This window comes from Anneissia japonica, unplaced genomic scaffold, assembly GCF_011630105.1.
Source record: "Anneissia japonica isolate Jap-2015-1 unplaced genomic scaffold, ASM1163010v1 scaffold468_len270531_cov130, whole genome shotgun sequence".
NCBI classification, from domain to species: domain Eukaryota; kingdom Metazoa; phylum Echinodermata; class Crinoidea; order Comatulida; family Comatulidae; genus Anneissia; species Anneissia japonica.
The window spans coordinates 191,846-210,756 of NW_022703041.1; the positions used below are offsets into that span (position 1 = coordinate 191,846).

General features: G+C 33.0%; 3 protein-coding genes across 3 annotated transcripts in view; all 3 read left to right on the forward strand.

Moving 5' to 3' along the window:
• Positions 1-3,714, forward strand: part of LOC117104227 (junctional adhesion molecule C-like) — an 8,091-nt gene extending 4,377 nt beyond the window's left edge. Inside the window, exons 3-4 of the mRNA XM_033244927.1 lie at positions 2,804-3,160; positions 3,539-3,714. Of these exons, the coding sequence (XP_033100818.1) occupies positions 2,804-3,160; positions 3,539-3,714 (533 nt within the window). The remainder of the gene's footprint in view (positions 1-2,803; positions 3,161-3,538) is intronic.
• Positions 3,715-4,035: 321 nt separating this feature from the next.
• Positions 4,036-6,544, forward strand: LOC117104240. Its single transcript, XM_033244945.1, has 5 exons — positions 4,036-4,281; positions 4,482-4,526; positions 4,634-4,764; positions 5,540-5,578; positions 6,249-6,544. Exons 1-5 carry the CDS (start codon positions 4,056-4,058, stop codon positions 6,357-6,359), a joined length of 552 nt encoding a protein of 183 aa, XP_033100836.1. The 5' UTR covers positions 4,036-4,055; the 3' UTR covers positions 6,360-6,544.
• A 2,879-nt stretch (positions 6,545-9,423) lies between these two features.
• On the forward strand, positions 9,424-17,226 carry LOC117104241 (cell surface A33 antigen-like). Its single transcript, XM_033244946.1, has 9 exons — positions 9,424-9,496; positions 10,477-10,830; positions 11,249-11,503; positions 12,881-12,976; positions 13,560-13,598; positions 14,310-14,348; positions 14,559-14,677; positions 15,170-15,208; positions 16,526-17,226. The coding sequence occupies exons 1-9, from the start codon at positions 9,439-9,441 to the stop codon at positions 16,631-16,633; spliced, it is 1,107 nt and encodes a 368-aa protein (XP_033100837.1). The 5' UTR covers positions 9,424-9,438; the 3' UTR covers positions 16,634-17,226.
• The last annotated feature ends 1,685 nt before the right edge of the window (positions 17,227-18,911 follow it).

Below are 18,911 nucleotides of genomic sequence, written 5' to 3' on the forward strand. Positions count from 1 at the left end.
ATAATTGGAGGAAGGGCGCAATTTTCTACCGTTTCTTGGCGACAAACCCTCTAACTACGCCACTGTGGGACAACTAATTTTTCTCAAAAACATAGGCCCACTTCCTTTTACTTTGTCGTATTTTGTAGGAGTGTCGTATTTTTGTAGTAAACTTTTCGCATTTTGTAATAATCTATTGTAACAAACCATGTCGTATTTATAACAAAACAGCTGCCGTATTTTGTAATAACATTTTAAATGCATATTTTTTTCTATACATTTTTGCAGTTTTGAGGGATTAATTAACAACTTATTTGAATGATTTTTAATGGTCAAAGGTCACATTGTCTGTCGCATTCATTTCATTTTATCATTTATTTCAAAATCAACTCAACATACAATTAAAAAAATTAACATTATAACATACAGTCGAAATAATTAAGTTATGTCAATTAAGTTAAACAAATCAAATCAGTGAATGTGAAAATGAAAAAGGGGTAAGCATTTTGGAATCCATCGAAAATACTTCTTTCTTCTATTAGTTTTTACAATGTTTGATGGACTAAATAAAATATTTGTGTTAATGATTGTTTGGTATAGGTGTGTGATAAAGAGAGGTCAAATTTAATATGATTAACATGTTTTTCCCATTTTACAATAATGTAGGTTGTATTCAGAATTAATTTAAGAAGTTAGTACGGTATGATCAATTGTCACTTGGGATCATTTAAAAAATAACCATCATTTTTGTATTTTTAAATTATAAAAAATGATGTAGGCCAAATACAGATGGCTCCTGCTTGTCGGAAATAATTTTCAAGGTCAGAAAAGTCAATGTGATTGCAATGGCTTGTGACTGGAAACCGTCGGAGTTACGTTACTTGGTCAAATGTCACGGGGATCATTTAAAATATAACCATTATTTTGGCATTTAAAAATTACCTAAAATGGTTTGTAGGCCTAATAAAAATACCTCCTTCTTGGGGATCGTCAGAAATTATTTCCAAAGTCAGAGGTCATTAGTGGTATTAAAGAAGGTAAAGGTAAAGAATAATGTTTCTACATAAAAAAAAATAGCATTAATTTAATGGTTTACCAATGATGGTCATAAGGATGGCGCGTGGACCATCAATGTTGTTTTTAAATAACCCTTACTTAATGAATCAGTAGTTAAGTGTATACTTATATGGGGAGAAACAATGTCTCGATGGGATAATTGGTACACGGATTTTGCTTGAAATTCTTCTGGGAATTTATTTTTTTATTTTATTTCAACCATCTTTAAAGAGGGTAACCCTTCCAGTTTAGCCCAGTAGGTTAACTGATATTCAGGGGCCCTCTTTAATAAAATCAAAGAACAGTACAAACAACATCATTACAACATAATAATAATAATAACAATAATAATAATAATAATAATAATGATAATAATAATAATAATAACATACAATCCTCATAACAACTCTTAAAAGTATTAAATTGACTTACATAAAGAAAATTCAAAATAGAAGTTTAATTTATGCCTAATATAATATAATGTAATATAATATAGTATAATATAAAATAAAAAATCAAACAATGTAATAATAAGAATAGCTCAATAAAACTGCAATAAACAACGGCTAAGAGTTTAAAATATATCGTTTTAACTTAAGTTTAAATGTATTTTCTATTTTGCAGTCCCGGAGCTCAATTGGTAAATTATTATAAAAATTAGGACAAAGATAACTAAATGCACGTTTTAATGCGGATTTTGTTTAATGTTGTGGTGTAACTGACACCGCGACTTGAGCACCATTGGTGGAGATGTGTGCTTTATAAATTGTTATAATAATAATAATAATAATAATAATAATAATAATAATAATAATAATAATAATAATAATAATAATTATTATTATTATTATTATTATTATTATTATTGTTATTATTATTATTATTAGTTGTAAGCATTCGTCTCTATTATTGATTTGTGGTTGGAACGGTTCGGCAAAATTAATGAGCCTTATGACATGACCTTCAAAACTTACCCCGAACGTTATCGTTTATACAAATAACTCATTTTTATAAAGCTACACATTATCTTATACAGTGTTGGCTCATTATGCATTAAATGAAAATAGTTTTTAACATGTTAGTATTTAGAAGAAAAGAGGTGGTTAAAGTGTTATTACAAAATACGACAGACTTATTACAAAGTACGACAGACTTATTACAAAGTACGACAGCTCGGCTCAGAAAGAATCAAGATTTCATTTGTCATATCAAGCAAAGTATATGAAATTTGCTTTCCAGAGCAAGGAATACACACAAATATACACAGATAAAATCTATAATAATACAGTGCAAAATATTTAAATTAAAGTTAAATTTATAATATACAATATATATAGTACTCTAGTAGAAGATAATAATGAGTTGTATACCATAAAAGTAGATAAGCTGAAATATTATTGACTAAAAAAGATATAAGACTATCTGGTCCTGATCTATTAAAAATTGTACCGGTATACTTATTTATTAGATGAGTATTGTCAGTGATAATTGAATACATTTTTTAAGCATCTGTCACAAAGATAATCAATGATTTTTCTTAATACTTTAGTTATTTTTGATATTTTAAAGATTATTATTATTGCATTATAATACAGTACGACAGGGCGTTATTCAAAGAAATACAACAGAGAGTTTTCAAAGTCTGTTGTTACAACATACGACATGTTTTATTACAAAATACAACAAGTTTATTACAAAATACGACTGGTTATTACAAAATACGATTAGGTACAGGTATTGTTTATATTTGAATATAAATGTTTTACAGTTTTTACCTGCATATGCTTTGCTGTGACTGTAACTGTTAATAACATTGGAGATGTAGTTGAAGGTTCAGAAACAAGAATAATGTGTAACATCGTGCGAAGTAGTTCAAGTAGTACGTCTGTTCTTGGTGTTTCCTGGTATAATGTCACAAATGGAGCAAGCGATACAATAGCACAATATCAGGGTGGAACTGGATTTGTAGATCCTTCATACATTGATAGATTTAGTGTTGAAGGAGACACAACACTAGTGATTGCTAACACCAGCCGAAGCGACAGCGGCACATATCAATGTAGTGTGGTTATATTTGACGACCCACCTTCACCTGCATCTGATGACGTCACACTCACTGTTATATGCAAGTAAACCTCTGCCTCAGAATTAAGCTATTTTAATTCGGAATTTTTGCCTTAAGAATAAAAATTGTTTATTTCATTATATATTTTTATTATTTTCATGAAGCCTATAACGATGAATGTTATTATATTGTATTATATTCCAGATGTACGTCCATTACATATGTGCAATTTGAAATTATTGATATGTATTCTATTGCCAAAAGGATACATATGCCCTCTACACAAATATAAGTACACATGTTTTATTTGGTGTCTTATTAGAGAGGTTTAATGGCCGAAGATGTTAATAGTTGTATTGCTGTGTAGGAAAACGTAAATGTGATCAAATAGGCCTGTTCACTTTTTCTTTACTACACACACATTTAATACCCTTTTAGATTTATACCAGCCTGCATTGAGTTCGTTCATTACGCCTGTGATGGAAGGTGATACCGTTGAGATGTCATGTTCGGCAGATGCTAACCCATCACCTACGTACGCATTTTTAAGCGATGATGAAGTACAACAATCAGGGAGTTTATCTACATTCAGGATTCAATCAGTGAGTCCATGATTTCAAGAATGAAACACACGACTTACTCAAACATGGCTTGCGTTAGCCCTGTGTGACGTGGTACACTGATTATGAATGCAAGTGTGCACAAACTTAAAATAAATGTGTTATGCAAAATACAAAATTGTATCACATAAACAATGTATCATCTTAAAATAAGAATATGTAACATTTTTTTTATTATGTACATATAAAGCTATATGTGGAGCGGGTGTGTAGATGTTTATATTGAACTGAAAGGTAATTGTGGCGATAAACTATTTCAAGTCATAAAATCCCATCTGTAAATTATTTTCTGTTATGACTTTCTTTAAGATGCTCCTGAAATCGCACCATTGAATATGGAAGCTTTACCTGGAGAAACTGTTACGATTACATTTGATGTTGTTGCCAACCCAACTGCTAACTATACATGGAAAACAACGCCAGCAACAACAGACATTGATAACGAACTAGTAACATACACATTTACTGTGTCTCACAACATTGGTGAGAGTTATACTGTAACAGCAAACGTCAGCAACGAGATTGGAGCACTTCAGACATCTGTAAAGGTAATAGTTGTTGGTAAGTTATAACACAAATGATCACATGATAGTAACTTCCTACACCTCCACTCATTAAAAAACAATGATGTTAAATTTCAAGGATCGAGATTTTAAATCAAGACCTTATTGTTTTGAGAGATTTGAACATTTAAACTCGAATATATTAATCTTGCTACTTTTTGTTTTTCATAATATGTTAGCTTGTTTCTCTTTTATTAGCATTAGCACCAACATCGACATCCGTAGCATTTACTTGCCCCACAGGTACGTATTTTTTAACATTATTTATTTGGTATTTTATTAAGTAAAATTTATTTCAACTGTCAACGTGGTTTTTTTTTTCTAATTCTCATTATTATTACATACAAAAGTATCACAGAAATATTCAAGTTCAGATACTGGTCTGATTGTTGGAATGACGTTTCTCGGTATCTTCATCGGAATCCTTTTGTCTTCATTTGCATTTGTCGTTCACGGAAAAATAAGGAATTCAAAGGCACAGGTGAGCTACCTGAATACAGTACATAAATTTAACTAAGACTTTATATTACACTTTATTTATTTATTTACTTTGTTATTAGGGTCGTTGGCTGCGGGGTCTTGGGTAGTCAGCGATTGTTAAAGTTTCAACCTGACCTTACATATTAGTGCTCCGGCTCCTAATGGGCTAAAGATCTCTCTCGCCTCCTTTGGGCACACACGATAAATTATGGTTTTTCTCCCCGACGGCGGGGGGGGGGGCAGCGCTCTCCCCGAATGGGGGCCCACCCCCGGCCCTCTTGCTGGGGCAATCCCTGAGCCATTGTCTACGTTTTAGGCTGACCTGTGCTTATTATGTTTGCTGTTCTCGATGGGCTAAAGGCCCCTTCCCCTCTCCTCCTATGGGCTCACTCTGCAGTTTTACGGGTTATGGTCCGCATTTGAGTTCACTGCACTTGCAGCTGAGAACAATTTATCGACATACCGTACTATTCATACCTTGAAGAAGAATCCTCATCAATATTTTTAGGTTAATGAACCTCGATTATTAATTTGGAAGCTTGTGTTTTAGAAATTGGATGTTGGTTTCCTCCATTTTTACAAACATATTTATTGTTTGTTGATGGGATTTCATTATTTCACTCATTACCGTATTAGTTGACGAACTACCCGTAGCATTCAACAATATTAGGCCTTTGACAAAAGATGAAGATGATTTGTGACAAAACAATTTTTATAAACGTTCTTTCGTATGATGTACAAAGTAATTATTGTGGCTTCTACATTTTTCTTTAAAGGAAACCAAAGCAACCTACAAAAACGTGAAACAACCGGCGGTAAGAAATGCTGCATTCACAATAATTGTGCAGAAAAATGCTTTTAGGCTAAAACTGAGCACTATTCTACAAAATTACAAATACTTAACCAACAGTGACGCGTTACTAATAGGTGACATTATAAAAATATTTTATTAAGTTAAATACAAATAGACCTACATTTCTCACATATCTTCCACATATTATTTTAATAACTGAGAATCAAATTAGGCGATATTATTTTTCAAGGGAGAGGTCACCCATATCATTGGTAGGCCTATTGTGCGGCAGATAAAATACAAAGTAGGCATAAAACTTGGCTTGAAAATTAACTACACATTGTTCATCTTAGCTTATTACTATTTTTTACACAATTTTATAGTTATCAAACTAGCTATATCGGTAAGCTATCTCACAGTAATTCCAATAATTCCTTAAAGAATCTATAAAAACAAAAGTAAAATAATGGAAAATCTTCATCACTGTAGCAAAACATGCGCCTTATGATAATTCAAATACTACGGTATGTGATTCCAATATATTTGTTTCTTAAAAAAACTTTAAAAAATAAAAGTGGGTGGAAATTCTTCATGACTGTCATATTTACTGCCGATTGTTAGTAAGCCTCGGTATGATCTCATGTCTAAGAATTAAGCCTATAACATAACACTCGCTATTCTTTATGTTGCAGGCATACATGTCGTATAGAAATGAGCCGAGTGCAGAGAACAAGACGTATGAAGATCTACATTGGATTGATGATAACCCAGTCGTTTATATAAATGTAAAACCAAAAAAATAATATATTTATAATTAATATTTTTATTTTAACGGATCATGTAGATGATAAACGAGTTAGTCACATAATAGTCGTAACAAGACAACCATTGTCATCGATAAAATACGGGATACTATGTGGAAATTATAGGCCTCCACTTCGTGGGAAATACCGAAGACCATTTTCCAAAGGAAGCAATGTGCATAATATTTGGAGGTCAGGTACCGTACATTACGATCTAAAGCAATACAGGCCTACGCATGTGCAGGGATCAACATCAACTACAATTTATTTGAAGTTAACTGTGAAGTTGTGCTTAGGCCTATACTGTGTCTGCCGATAGTCGGCTGATGAATGAATAATATAAAAAAAAAATCCCATGTAGTTTTTAACGTATGAAGAACATGATTGTTAATGTTCATATGACGTGTTTCATTTATTATTACATGTTCGTCTAAATATCAGTAATTAATTGTTCTCATATTAATATAGAAATAGTGCAATGCAATAAATCAACAAGTTAACGAGTGAGAATAATACAATAACCGACAACGATAAGATATCTAACCGTACATGTCTAAACAATGACAGGAAAAATAGAAAATGCACTCAAATATTAATTCCCGACTTTCATGTTCATTGGGTCCTGTAATGTGGGAGATGACGTCACATCACACTTGATAAAACTGTCGTGGTGGACAGTGAATGTTCACTCCTGTAGTAACAATACAACAATGCCAATATTTGTAATGCTAATTTATTGTAATAATAAACTGATATTTTTTTTAAATACTGTTACTAAATATTTAATTAATGTATTTTATGTTATATTTTATATGAGGGGCAGCTGCCTCTAAATGAGTTACAGTAACATATCTGCTTAAACTGTTCCTGACCATGTTATTCTATATTTGTATGTTGTATTTATATGTTGAGGTAAAATAAATTAATCAAATCATTCAAAATTTAGTCTGAGATTTTTCTCTGTCGATTACCGTACCAAATTTACAACTGATAATACCGTGTTTCTTAATTACCGTATATACTCGCGTATAAGACGAGGCTTAAACTATAGCTAATCACTTAATAATAGAAAAAGAGGGGGTGGTCTTATACGTTCAATATACAAATTTTAGATTTTTTTAAAACTATGTTCGTCTTATATGCGGATCGTCCGTAAAACATGCGAATTTAGTACTGCAGTGAAGGTATACATGTTATTATATGAATGAACACAGCAGGAATTTACTCACGACTAAAATCAACTCCACTCCCTAAGTCTCATAAAGAGACTTAGTTTATAAAGCATCATTCTCATCCTGTAAGTGGCAAGTGTACTTGCTTTTGAATGTGAAGGGAAAAAATAAAATAAAATAAAACCAATTAGATAGGGAAAAAAGTATTATTTGGAAGATTAGCCTCGCATTTGGATCCGTTTTTACCCAGCTAGATGCAATATCTGGACTATAAAAAGCAGAAAAGTATGAATTCTGACTGACCATGAAACAGGGGGTCGTCCTACACGCCCGACATGCAAAAATCGTCCAAAAATCTTCTCAAACTCGGGGGTCTCTTAATAAGTACGGGGGTCGCCTTATACACGAGTATATACGGTAGGCCTAATACATAAACATTCTTCAATTAATATTTTGATGAATAGCAATTCATTCATGCCACATCCTACGAGAATTCTAATGTGATACAACTTTTCTATTGCTTTACATACATCTCAAAACACAGATGTAGACTAAAAAGACGTTTATTTCATAACTAATTCATCTTTATATTCCTAAGAGGTCTCTCAGATCTAGCGAGCAGTCTCTACTTGTTCATTCTGTTCGTCCGTCAACAAAGCATTATAGTACTGTAATCATTCCTTTGTTCCCCCTGCTTTTCGATTGCTTTGCCATCTACAATCCGACAGGCAAATTTAAAACTCACTTTTTAAACTTGCACATACTTATTTTTTTTCTTCCCCCATTTTCCTTCTTCAATTATTAAGCGCATTGAGGCTTTAGCATAATGCGGTATACCAAAAGCCAAAATTATTATTGTTGTTGTAACTCTAAACTCTTTGTGTTCAATACCTACTTTTCAAAAAGGATAGTAAAGTTTTTATTTAATAATCAGAGCAAGAATAATTAAAGGGTCACTTATAACTAACTGCAGCTTACGTCACTACATGTCACTGCCAATATTATCAACCGACAGCAATAGGAACCTGAATGAAAGATTATAAGTTAAATGAGTGCTGTTCAAGTCTTGATACTGGAATTCCAATGAATGCTGCCACCACGAGTTAATCACCATCACTAAAGCGTAAATAATAATAAAAATTATATGTTTTCAGCCATTACATCATTATCCTGTTCAACCAACGAAAGGTTCGCAAATCAAAGTAAAAACTTAGTAAGTTTGTGTTATATTCTTAGATATTTTGAAGTAAGTAAATTAAGTAAGCACAGTGACGTTGGCCTACAACCTGCGTACCGGGCTGATTATAAATAAAATGATTATAAATGTTGTTAAGGTTGAAACCAGGATATGCATATTTGCTGATTTATCGTCATGTTATTGTATCTAATTAAGCTTACTGTATAATAATATTATTCAAGTCTTGCAGGGCAAAGTTTTAAGAATGTCAATGATATCAACCAATAGAAGTAGCTACAATACAGTAACTAGATGTTTTTCTATTCTAGGCCTCCTTTAAAAAATGTTTTCAACTTAAAATAATTATATATTTATCATCGTGAAGTAATTCATGCTGTATCCATTGTTAGTTATATCTAAACAATTCAAATATATTTCCGGTATGTCATAAGTTGAATCAAGTGCAAGCTAAAAATGGCAGAACTGGGGAACGGTGACCATTGATTACTTGATTGATTGCATCAAAATGTATAATCACAAAACTATAGACCTTTTGATTGCCACTATGATACAATATAAAAACTTAAAAATTTCAATAAAGATAAAAAAATTAACATACAGCTTGACTAGTTTTATTAACTATTTGTATTAGGTAGCATTATCTGTAATGTTTAAATATATTATCTCTTAATGTTTACATTTAAAATAGGTGTGTGTGTGTGTCAAACTGATGATCATGTCTCAAGTAAATACAGTTTCTTGTATATTGGTTATTTACTTTTTTAATGGTAAGTTAGGCTAGTATTCTATTAGACCTCACACGGAGAATAAAAAAGATGCCTTGGTTGAAAGTTAGAGCCCGTAGCCCCATGGCAGTGGCGGAGCCAGGATTTCCCCGACGGGGGTTCCAAGGTTTCCGACGGAGGAGGGGGGCAGGGCTGATGACCCCGACGAGGAAAATGTGGGCGTGGTCGGGCGTCGCCAAAAATGAATGAATGAATGCGCGCTGCTAAGGCAGCACTTATTTGGTCCAACACATATTAATATAAAAATATATCAGGAAATCTTTAGTACACTACTTTAAAGGTAAAATGAAATATCAAGAAAACACAGAAACATCAAAAAGTACAACAAAGAATAATCATAATAAGAATATCAAAAACCCCACTAGAACCTTTCAAAATTGGACCAGGGGCTAAACCACCGAGAATATGACAGCTTTAGGCGTTTCAAAGAATTATTTAATCAATTTTAGACTCAATTAATACGTAAAAATAGGCCTACATATAATTTTTTTTTCACCCCGTCCGTCCGGGCGGGTGGGGGGAGACCTCTACGAGGAGGCTCCGACGAGGGGACTGTAGCGCTGCCACTGCCCCATGGTTTCGATTGTGATTATTGTATTTTGTAGAAATAGTGGCTATATTACAATAGAGCTCATTCTCACTTCAATCGACCACGCTGTGTATAAACAAATGTATAACTGTATAAAAAAATGGATAACGTATTTTTTATATTTTATGGCCCACGCAAGTCATTTTTTTCATCTGTCAGAACGCGAGTAATTCACCGAAACTTTGTGAGAATTACAGTCTATTTTTTGTTCAGAAACGATAGGCCCTACTATATTAAAATGTTTCCTTATTTCCATTATGTTTACGCGCCCTTCAAACCTTCAAAATAATTTGATAAACATAATTGTTAATAGTTTACGATTTGGTAACATAAAGAAAAGATAACTGAATTAATATATATAAATTTGTTACAGTTTTTATCTGCACATGCTTCGCTGTGACTGTAACTGTTGATATTGGAGAGGTAGTTGAAGGCTCTGAAACGAGAATAACGTGTTACATCGGTTATAGTAGTTCAAGTAGTGTACGTAATCCTATCGTAACCTGGAATAATATCGCCAATGGAGTAACTGATCAAATAGCACAATATCAAGGTGGAATTGGATTTGTACAACCTTCATACAGAGAGAGATTCAGTGTTGAAAGAGACACAACACTAGTGATTGCTAACACCAGCCGAAGCGACAGCGGCACATATCAATGTAGTGTGCAGTTACTTGACGATCCCACTTCACCTGCATCTGATTATGTCATACTTACAGTTATATGTAAGCAAACTTATATTTTGTGTTATCTTTATAGTTTTAGGCTGAAACAATTGTCTCAGAATTAGGTTATTTCAATTTGGAAATTTTATCTTTAAAAATAAACATTATTGAAATAGTTCAATTGTCATTATTTTATAAGGCCTAGGCCTACATTTATGGTGAATATTATTATATTGTATAATTTCATACGTAAGTTCTTCCACAAAATTACACAATTCATACAACAAAACACAAATATAAAACATATCCATGTTTATACATTGTTATATGTTTTAATTAATGTACTATTAGAGAAATCTTTATCAGTAGCTCCAAAGATTAATGATAATAATAAGTTTAATTCCGTATCGCAAAAAGTACCGTACCTTTTCAAATAGGCTTAGTAACTTTTTCTACACAAAACAACTTCACCTTTTAGATTTATACAAGCCCGTATTCAGTTCGTTTACTACACCTGTGACTGAAGGTGGCACCGTTGAGATGTCATGTTTTGCAGATGCTAACCCATCACCTACGTACACATTTTTAAGGGATGGTAAAGTACAACAATCATGGGCTTCATCTACATTCAGGATTCAATCAGTGAGTCGAGACAATGACGGCAGTTATCAGTGCAGGGCCAGTAACAGTGCGGGCACTGAAACAAGTAAAAGTAGAATGCTGGATGTACAATGTAAGTATCCTAAATTATTGCAATATTTGATAAATTTATTATTGATGACCATTTTTTGGAAATAACTAAATTAAAACAATAACAATAAAAATAACTGTGTGTGTATGATACGCATATGTGTGTGTGTGTAGATGTGTTTTGTGTGCGTGTGTCTGTGTTTAATTTATTTAAATTAATTGTATCCATTACTATTTGGTCACGCCCGAACAACCCAATTTTATACGAAATTTAGGTTTGACATTTTAGTTTTTTTTTTTTGTTTTTTTTCGATATACACACTTTTCATTATTTTCCCAAACATACACATTTACTGTGTCTTGACACCATTGGTGCAACTTATACAGTAACTTTGGCAGCAAATGAATTGTATCCATACTATTAGGTCGCGCCGAATTAACCAACCCAATTTTATACGAAATTTAGGTTTGGCATTTTAGTTTTTTTTTTTTTTTTTTTTTTTTTTTTTTACCGATATACACACTTTTTATTATTTTCAAAACAAAACACAAATATAAAACATATCCATGTTTATACATTGTTATATGTTTTAATTAATGTACTATTAGAGAAATCTTTATCAGTAGCTCCAATGATTAATGATAATAATAAGTTTAATTCAGTATCGCAAAAAGTACCGTACCTTTTCAAATAGGCTTAGTAACTTTTTCTACACACAACAACTTCACCTTTTAGATTTATACAAGCCCGTATTGAGTTCGTTCGCTACACCTGTGACTGAAGGTGGCACCGTTGAGATGTCATGTTTTGCAGATGCTAACCCATCACCTACGTACACATTTTTAAGGGATGGTAAAGTACAACAATCATGGGCTTCATCTACATTCATGATTCAATCAGTGAGTCGAGACAATGACGGCAGTTATCAGTGCAGGGCCAGTAACAGTGCGGGCACTGAAACAAGTAAAATTAGAATGCTGGATGTACAATGTAAGTATCCTAAATTATTGCAATATTTGATAAATTTATTATTGATGACCATTTTTGGAAATAACTAAATTAAAACAATAACAATAAAAATAACTGTGTGTGTATGATACGCATATGTGTGTGTGTATGTGTGTGTGTGTAGATGTGTTTTGTGTGCGTGTGTCTGTGTTTAATTTATTTAAATTAATTGTATCCATTACTATTTGGTCACGCCCGAACAACCAAATTTTATACGAAATTTAGGTTTGGCATTTTAGTTTTTTTTTTTTTTTTTTTTTTTTTTTTTTACCGATATACACACTTTTTATTATTTTCCCAAACGTGGTTAACACAAGAATTTTTGTTCCTTATTAACGAGGTAAAATATTTAAATATCACAAAATCCGATCTGAAAAAAATATTTCCATGTCATTATTTTTTTCTTTTAAGATGCTCCTGAAATCACATCATTAAGCAATATTGAAGTTCCACGTTTAGACAGTATTACGATTAGAACACAGGAATCAGTAGAAGTAACAGTTGTTAGTAAGTTTCTTTCAACACATGATTACATGATAGTAGCTTTGATATGGAGAAACATTTCCACTATAGTTATAAATACTGATGGCAATATTTTTGGAGATTACCCATCGAGAATTTAACCAGACCTTCCAATGGTAAAGAGAAAATAGCATGTGAACACCAGTGGCGTATCTAGCAGTATTAAAATGGAGGGGCTGGTGGGGGGGGGCGACTAAAATATGAGGGGGCGTGGAATTTATTTTCGGTGGCCACGCCCACTGAAAAATATTGCTTCTTAGATTCCCGAATACACGTTAACCGTGACAGCATAAGCATAAGCCTAGCCTAATTTTTTTTGCTTCAAAGTTTTCGAATGGAGGGGGGGGGGAGGCGCCTGGGGACAGAAGCTCTTTGTCGGATACGCCACTGGTGAACACGAATATGGTTTTCTCGTGATACTGGTTGCCTCATTTGTATACGGTAATACGGTAACTTCGTCTATTTGTATGGAGATGGACCGATTATGATTAGACCGATTTTATAGTGGTCTAAGATAATATCTTAGTATTTTTATTTTAATTGTGTTAACTTGCTTCTCTTTCATTAGCACCAACACCGACATCCGTAGCATGTATTTGCCCCACAGGTGCGTAATTTTTGTATTCTATGTATTCATTTTGGTATTTGTTTTATTAATATTGTTCTATGAAAAGCAAACCAAATGTGTACAGTACTGTAGAATACAACATGTATAGGCCTATCTGTTTTTTTTTTTCTATTTTGTTTTTTTATATATTTTTTTTCAATTCTGTTATTTCTGGGTTTATTTGTTTCCGTTAAGCCATAGGCCATTAATAATATATTTTTATTTATTGACGAGACGTACCGTTAAAATACAAGACAAAATTATTATTTCTATTTTCCACTTATATCGATATATAAACGAAAATTTATGTAAAGTTATACTGTGTTTGCCTTAGCTAACTAGCAGTGTTACATAGGCTACGTGACGAGTGACGGCTTAGTGGTGATAGAAATCCCCGCTGTTTCTTAGTTTTACAAGGAACCAACGGCTAAAATGTCCATTTTGAAAGACGGTTACACGTATCTAACACAAATTGAATAACCTCCATTTTGAGCGCACACATTACATACTACCGTACCGGTTGTAACCAATTACGCTGTGATGTAATTTGTAGATCTCTTTTGTTGCTTGTACTGACAATAATATAACCAAATACTGTATTGTCAAAAAAGAATGATTGAAAACTTTATTCGGTCGTGTGTAAGTGTATATTGTCACAATTTTTATTATGAATATTTATTTTTATTCATTTTTATGGATTTCATTCCACAGAGAATACATTAACATTCACAGATGAACAAAATACGACATGTAGGCAGGCCTTTACGTATTTCGATAGTTCAACTTCACTTTTCTCAATATAAAAACAGTTGTATAATATATATTTTTATTTTTATTTTGTTTAAAAAAAATGAGTATTATATATTATTATTTCGATTGATACACAATGCTCTATATTAATTATTACGAATATTACTTAAGATACCATAAATACTTTTATTATTTCATTTTGTTTACCAGTGGCACAGAAAGGTGCAGATACTGGTCTAATTGTTGGAATGACGTTTGTAGGTGTCTTCATTGGAATCCTTTTATCTTCATCTATATTTGTGGTTCACGGGAAAATGAAGAATTCAAAGGTACAAGTGAGATACATGATAGAATATCTAAAGAAAGAAGAAGTGGAGTCGTTTGACAGGGAGTCTCTGGAAGTGATTGTCTAATCATAGGATTTGATGCCTAACCCTGACAAACTCACGGCCTCTATCTAAGTTTTCGGCATGTGGGTGGGAGCAACATATGCTTATCGACATTCATGTATTATTCATATCGATTTTTGCGTGTATAAAAAAGGGAGACATAGGCCCTATTCGTCAGTAATATAGATCAATGGAACTCTACCACTCAAAGAATGCCTTTACCTATAGGCGCGAGCCTATATCAAAATTTGGATTAGAACTCACGAAATTTATATTAATACCAATTGTTATAACGTTTGATATATTACATTATATTTATTGAGAAAATGTACCGTACTCAAAAGGAATTAATCTACAAGACAGATATTTTATAAAGTTGATTTTCTGAATTATAAATAAAATAACAATTTTGATTTCAATTTATCTTCAAAGGAAACCGTAGCAACATCCAGCAATGTGAAACAACCGGAGGTAAGAAATTTTCAATAATTAAACAGAAAAACAATATTTTTTATGCTTACAACTGACCAAGTATTTTACTCGTGGGACTAAACCCATTTAAACAAACGAAAGCATGATTGTTGATGCAATTTTAGTAGAAAAATCTAAACATAATTTTACTCCCACGTTGACATATGGGTCATTCCGTGCCAACTCAACAAATGGGATGGCTGGGTACCGTCTCAGATTTTCATGAAACTCGGATATAATGTGCACCAACATGTCTGACGAACAAACCCAAAATTTGACTTGCCAATTCCAAGTCGTTTAGAAGTTACGGCCATTTGAAATTTTAGGGTCATACCCCTTTTTAGCTATCAATTATGACATATTTGTAAAGTTGCATTTTTAATTAGCCATATCTTCAAATAGAATAAAGATAATTAACTGAAAATTGATATCTAGACTAACTTTTGGCTGTAGAACAGGAATATGACATGACTTTTGGTATACCGGACCATTCGTTTTGGGGTTGCTACAATCAGGAGTTACAATCGATCCAACAAAGGAAAAGCACTATCTATTTCCTTACATTTCAAAAAGGAGGATTGGATGCTATTTAAATTTGCTGGAGATTGAAAAATTAACTCCGTTGTTAGAGAACATGGAATGGTACATGACTTTCGGACTGGTATAGGCCTTCAGTAGCCCTATGTACTCAAGGTGTAAATAAATACAGAGAATAGGCCAATTTTAGTGAGAACTAAACATGTTTTAATAACGTAGGGCCTATATACCTGTCTCTTATACACATCTAGATGTGTATAAGAGACAGGAATGACCCATATAATATGGTTTGTTATGTTTGTTTTGCCTCTGGAAATAATACGAATCGATGTTTGCCCTAACCGAATCACTAGCGGATTTTTTTCGCAAGCATACTGAGCATTCAGTACTATATCCCGTCAGGTAAGGGCAAACATCCATTTGCTTATGATAGATTATTATACAATATGACGAATTTAAATTTACGTTAGAAAATATGTCATATGCCTAATATAAATTAAAACTAATGTGTGCGGATCACATATGCAAATAGATTTGAGAATAAACATCGATACCTTTGAAGATCTATTTTTATAACATTGGAAAAAGAACACTAAAATATGGAAAATATAAGTCAAATTAAGGTTCGAAGGGGGACTTTTAAATGTACAATTAAGGGTCAGCAAAAGCGAGTAACAGCATGCACCGTGAGGCTTTTTCAACGTAAAAAAGGTAGATGATTTGCAATATAGTTCAACTATTTTTTTAATTTAAGGTAAAATTATTCTATATTCCTTTTAGGCTTATATGGAGTATGGAGAGCCAGATACAGAGAACCACACGTATCAAGATATTCAAAAAAGAGATAACGACCCAGCTGTTTATGTAAATGTCAAACCAAAGAAATAAAGATCGTGTATGCTAAGCCTAAAGCTCGGTTTCGATATAAAAAAAAATCGGTACACGATAGCAGGTACAATGAAACCAAGTTCAAAACTTCTCAGATTAACTAGACAAAATGTTGTACTTTAAAAACAATAATAAAAATAAGATGTATTAAATATGGAGTTAGTTTAATTACATTATAAACACAGAAATGTACATATCACCCTCCGATTAGACACATCTCAATATGTTATTTTGATTCATGTGAAGTATTTCAAACTAATCGAGAAAAAGGATTGCTATACTGTAAATGGCCAATTAAGCCGAGGTTTATACAAATGAAAAATATTTAGGTGTTGGCACCTCATAGTTAAACAACCGTCCTTTATTTCATAGGCCCTGTGCATTAAAAATGACTCTGTGTCGATCAGTGGTCCTCTTTCCGACACCCCACCCCACCCCCGATTCCACCTTTCACTTGTTGAACAGTTTACTGGTTAAAAGGGTGTTTTTTGTATCATAATTACCAGACAACCTAATTGTGAAGTAAAACTCCTGGGAGTTACACTAAAAAGAGAATATACACATTGAAGTTCAGTTTACATAGAATCGCTCACCCTATCGGCGACAGTCGCCGACAGTTATCAGAAAGGTTGAACCTGGTTGCGTTGCAGACGAATCGGGGTGTCTTCCCGATTGCGTCAAAGCAGCTAGCTGACTTAGCTGAAAATAATTATTTATTAATGCACATTCGTAGATCGACATACGTTATAACCTTTCATTTGAATTAGAAGTTAAACTACAACAGAAAAATGCCAGTTACAGTGCGCTCAATGTAGAAAAACCAAGCAGCGAAGTATGAAGACAAAAGAAAGGAACTAAATTCAGGATCAGAAAAAAAAGACTCGTATATTGGTAGTTAAAAATGAACGGTTAAAACGTAGTCTGGATGTAATCTTGTTTCTAGATAAGCAACTTCAGTGTAGCCGCCGTAGATCGAAATGTATATATTTTAGACTGTATTATTTTACACTGTAAATAGGCCTATGACGACAACCTTTTAAGAACGTTGGTAAACAAATTAGCAATATGTTATTTTAAATTGGCGGGTACTTTGCAGAGACCCTAATGTATAGTGACATGATTTACAGTAGTTGCAGCGAAGCAGCCAATTCATATTCTTGACCTCTGAAAGGTCATTGTTTGTCAAAAAACCTGCGCCTAAGACAACTGAAAAGCGGGGTTTCCTTCTTTCGTTTTGCCGGGTAAAATCAATTACTTTAGGCGACGTTTGTAGACTAACCTACTCGTACCAACGTCCGCATGTCGCGACGCTGGAGTACTATTCAGCGTTTTTACTATATTTCTAGGTTTCCTATTTCTACGTTTAATCGGCTCATGTCTCAGCCACAATATTTTGAGGCCAATATCATTTACGAACCCAGTTAAAATTATTTACTAGCCTATTTCAACGTGCTAATTATTACATTTAGGCGACGCTGGTTGTAGACTGGCATAGTGTTTTCGGAAATAAATACCATTTTATACACATGCGCAGATCTATTCGCCAGCAGCGAGTCATCGCCAGCAGCAGCGAGTCGCCAGCAGCGAGATGTCACTGCAGCAAAACACTATTGTACACGGTACCAACGCTGTTCTAATATAGACAATGGGTCGTGTCTCATATTATTTGTTATATTTATTTTATTATTCATTATTTTCACTTGACTCACATAAATAATTTTTTCGAAGAACATTTTATGCAGTTTACTTCGCAGCACTTCACTTGCAATTTGCAATTTCTAGTTAGTGATTCTAGTTAAGACATTGGTTTCAACGAAATATAATCCGGAAACGTACGATGGCTGGCAGGTATGGGGTGCCATACGCAGCAAAAGTCCATGTTAAAATCAAAATGTAATTGCAAAATTCAATGTCTAATTTATCAAAACGTAGGCGTAAATTTCTCAAAATGTAGATCTAGTTTCCCAAAACGAAATTCAAATTTTTCAAAACGTAGTTCAAATTTTCCAAAATGTAGTTCTAATTTCTTTAAAATGTAATTCAAATTTCAAAACTTAGTTCTGACTTGATCAAACACTCTCTCCAAATTCTGTTCCAAATGTAAATCAAAAACCACCCGAGCATGGTTTGATTTTTATGTAGTAAAAATAAATGATGGAGAAAAAAAAAAAAGAAAATAAAATATTCCCGCATTAATATTTTCTAAATTGTTGAAGCAGGCGGGGGTGATAATCTAATAATTTTGTCTATTTGCCCTTATTAACCTTCAGTCTACTGT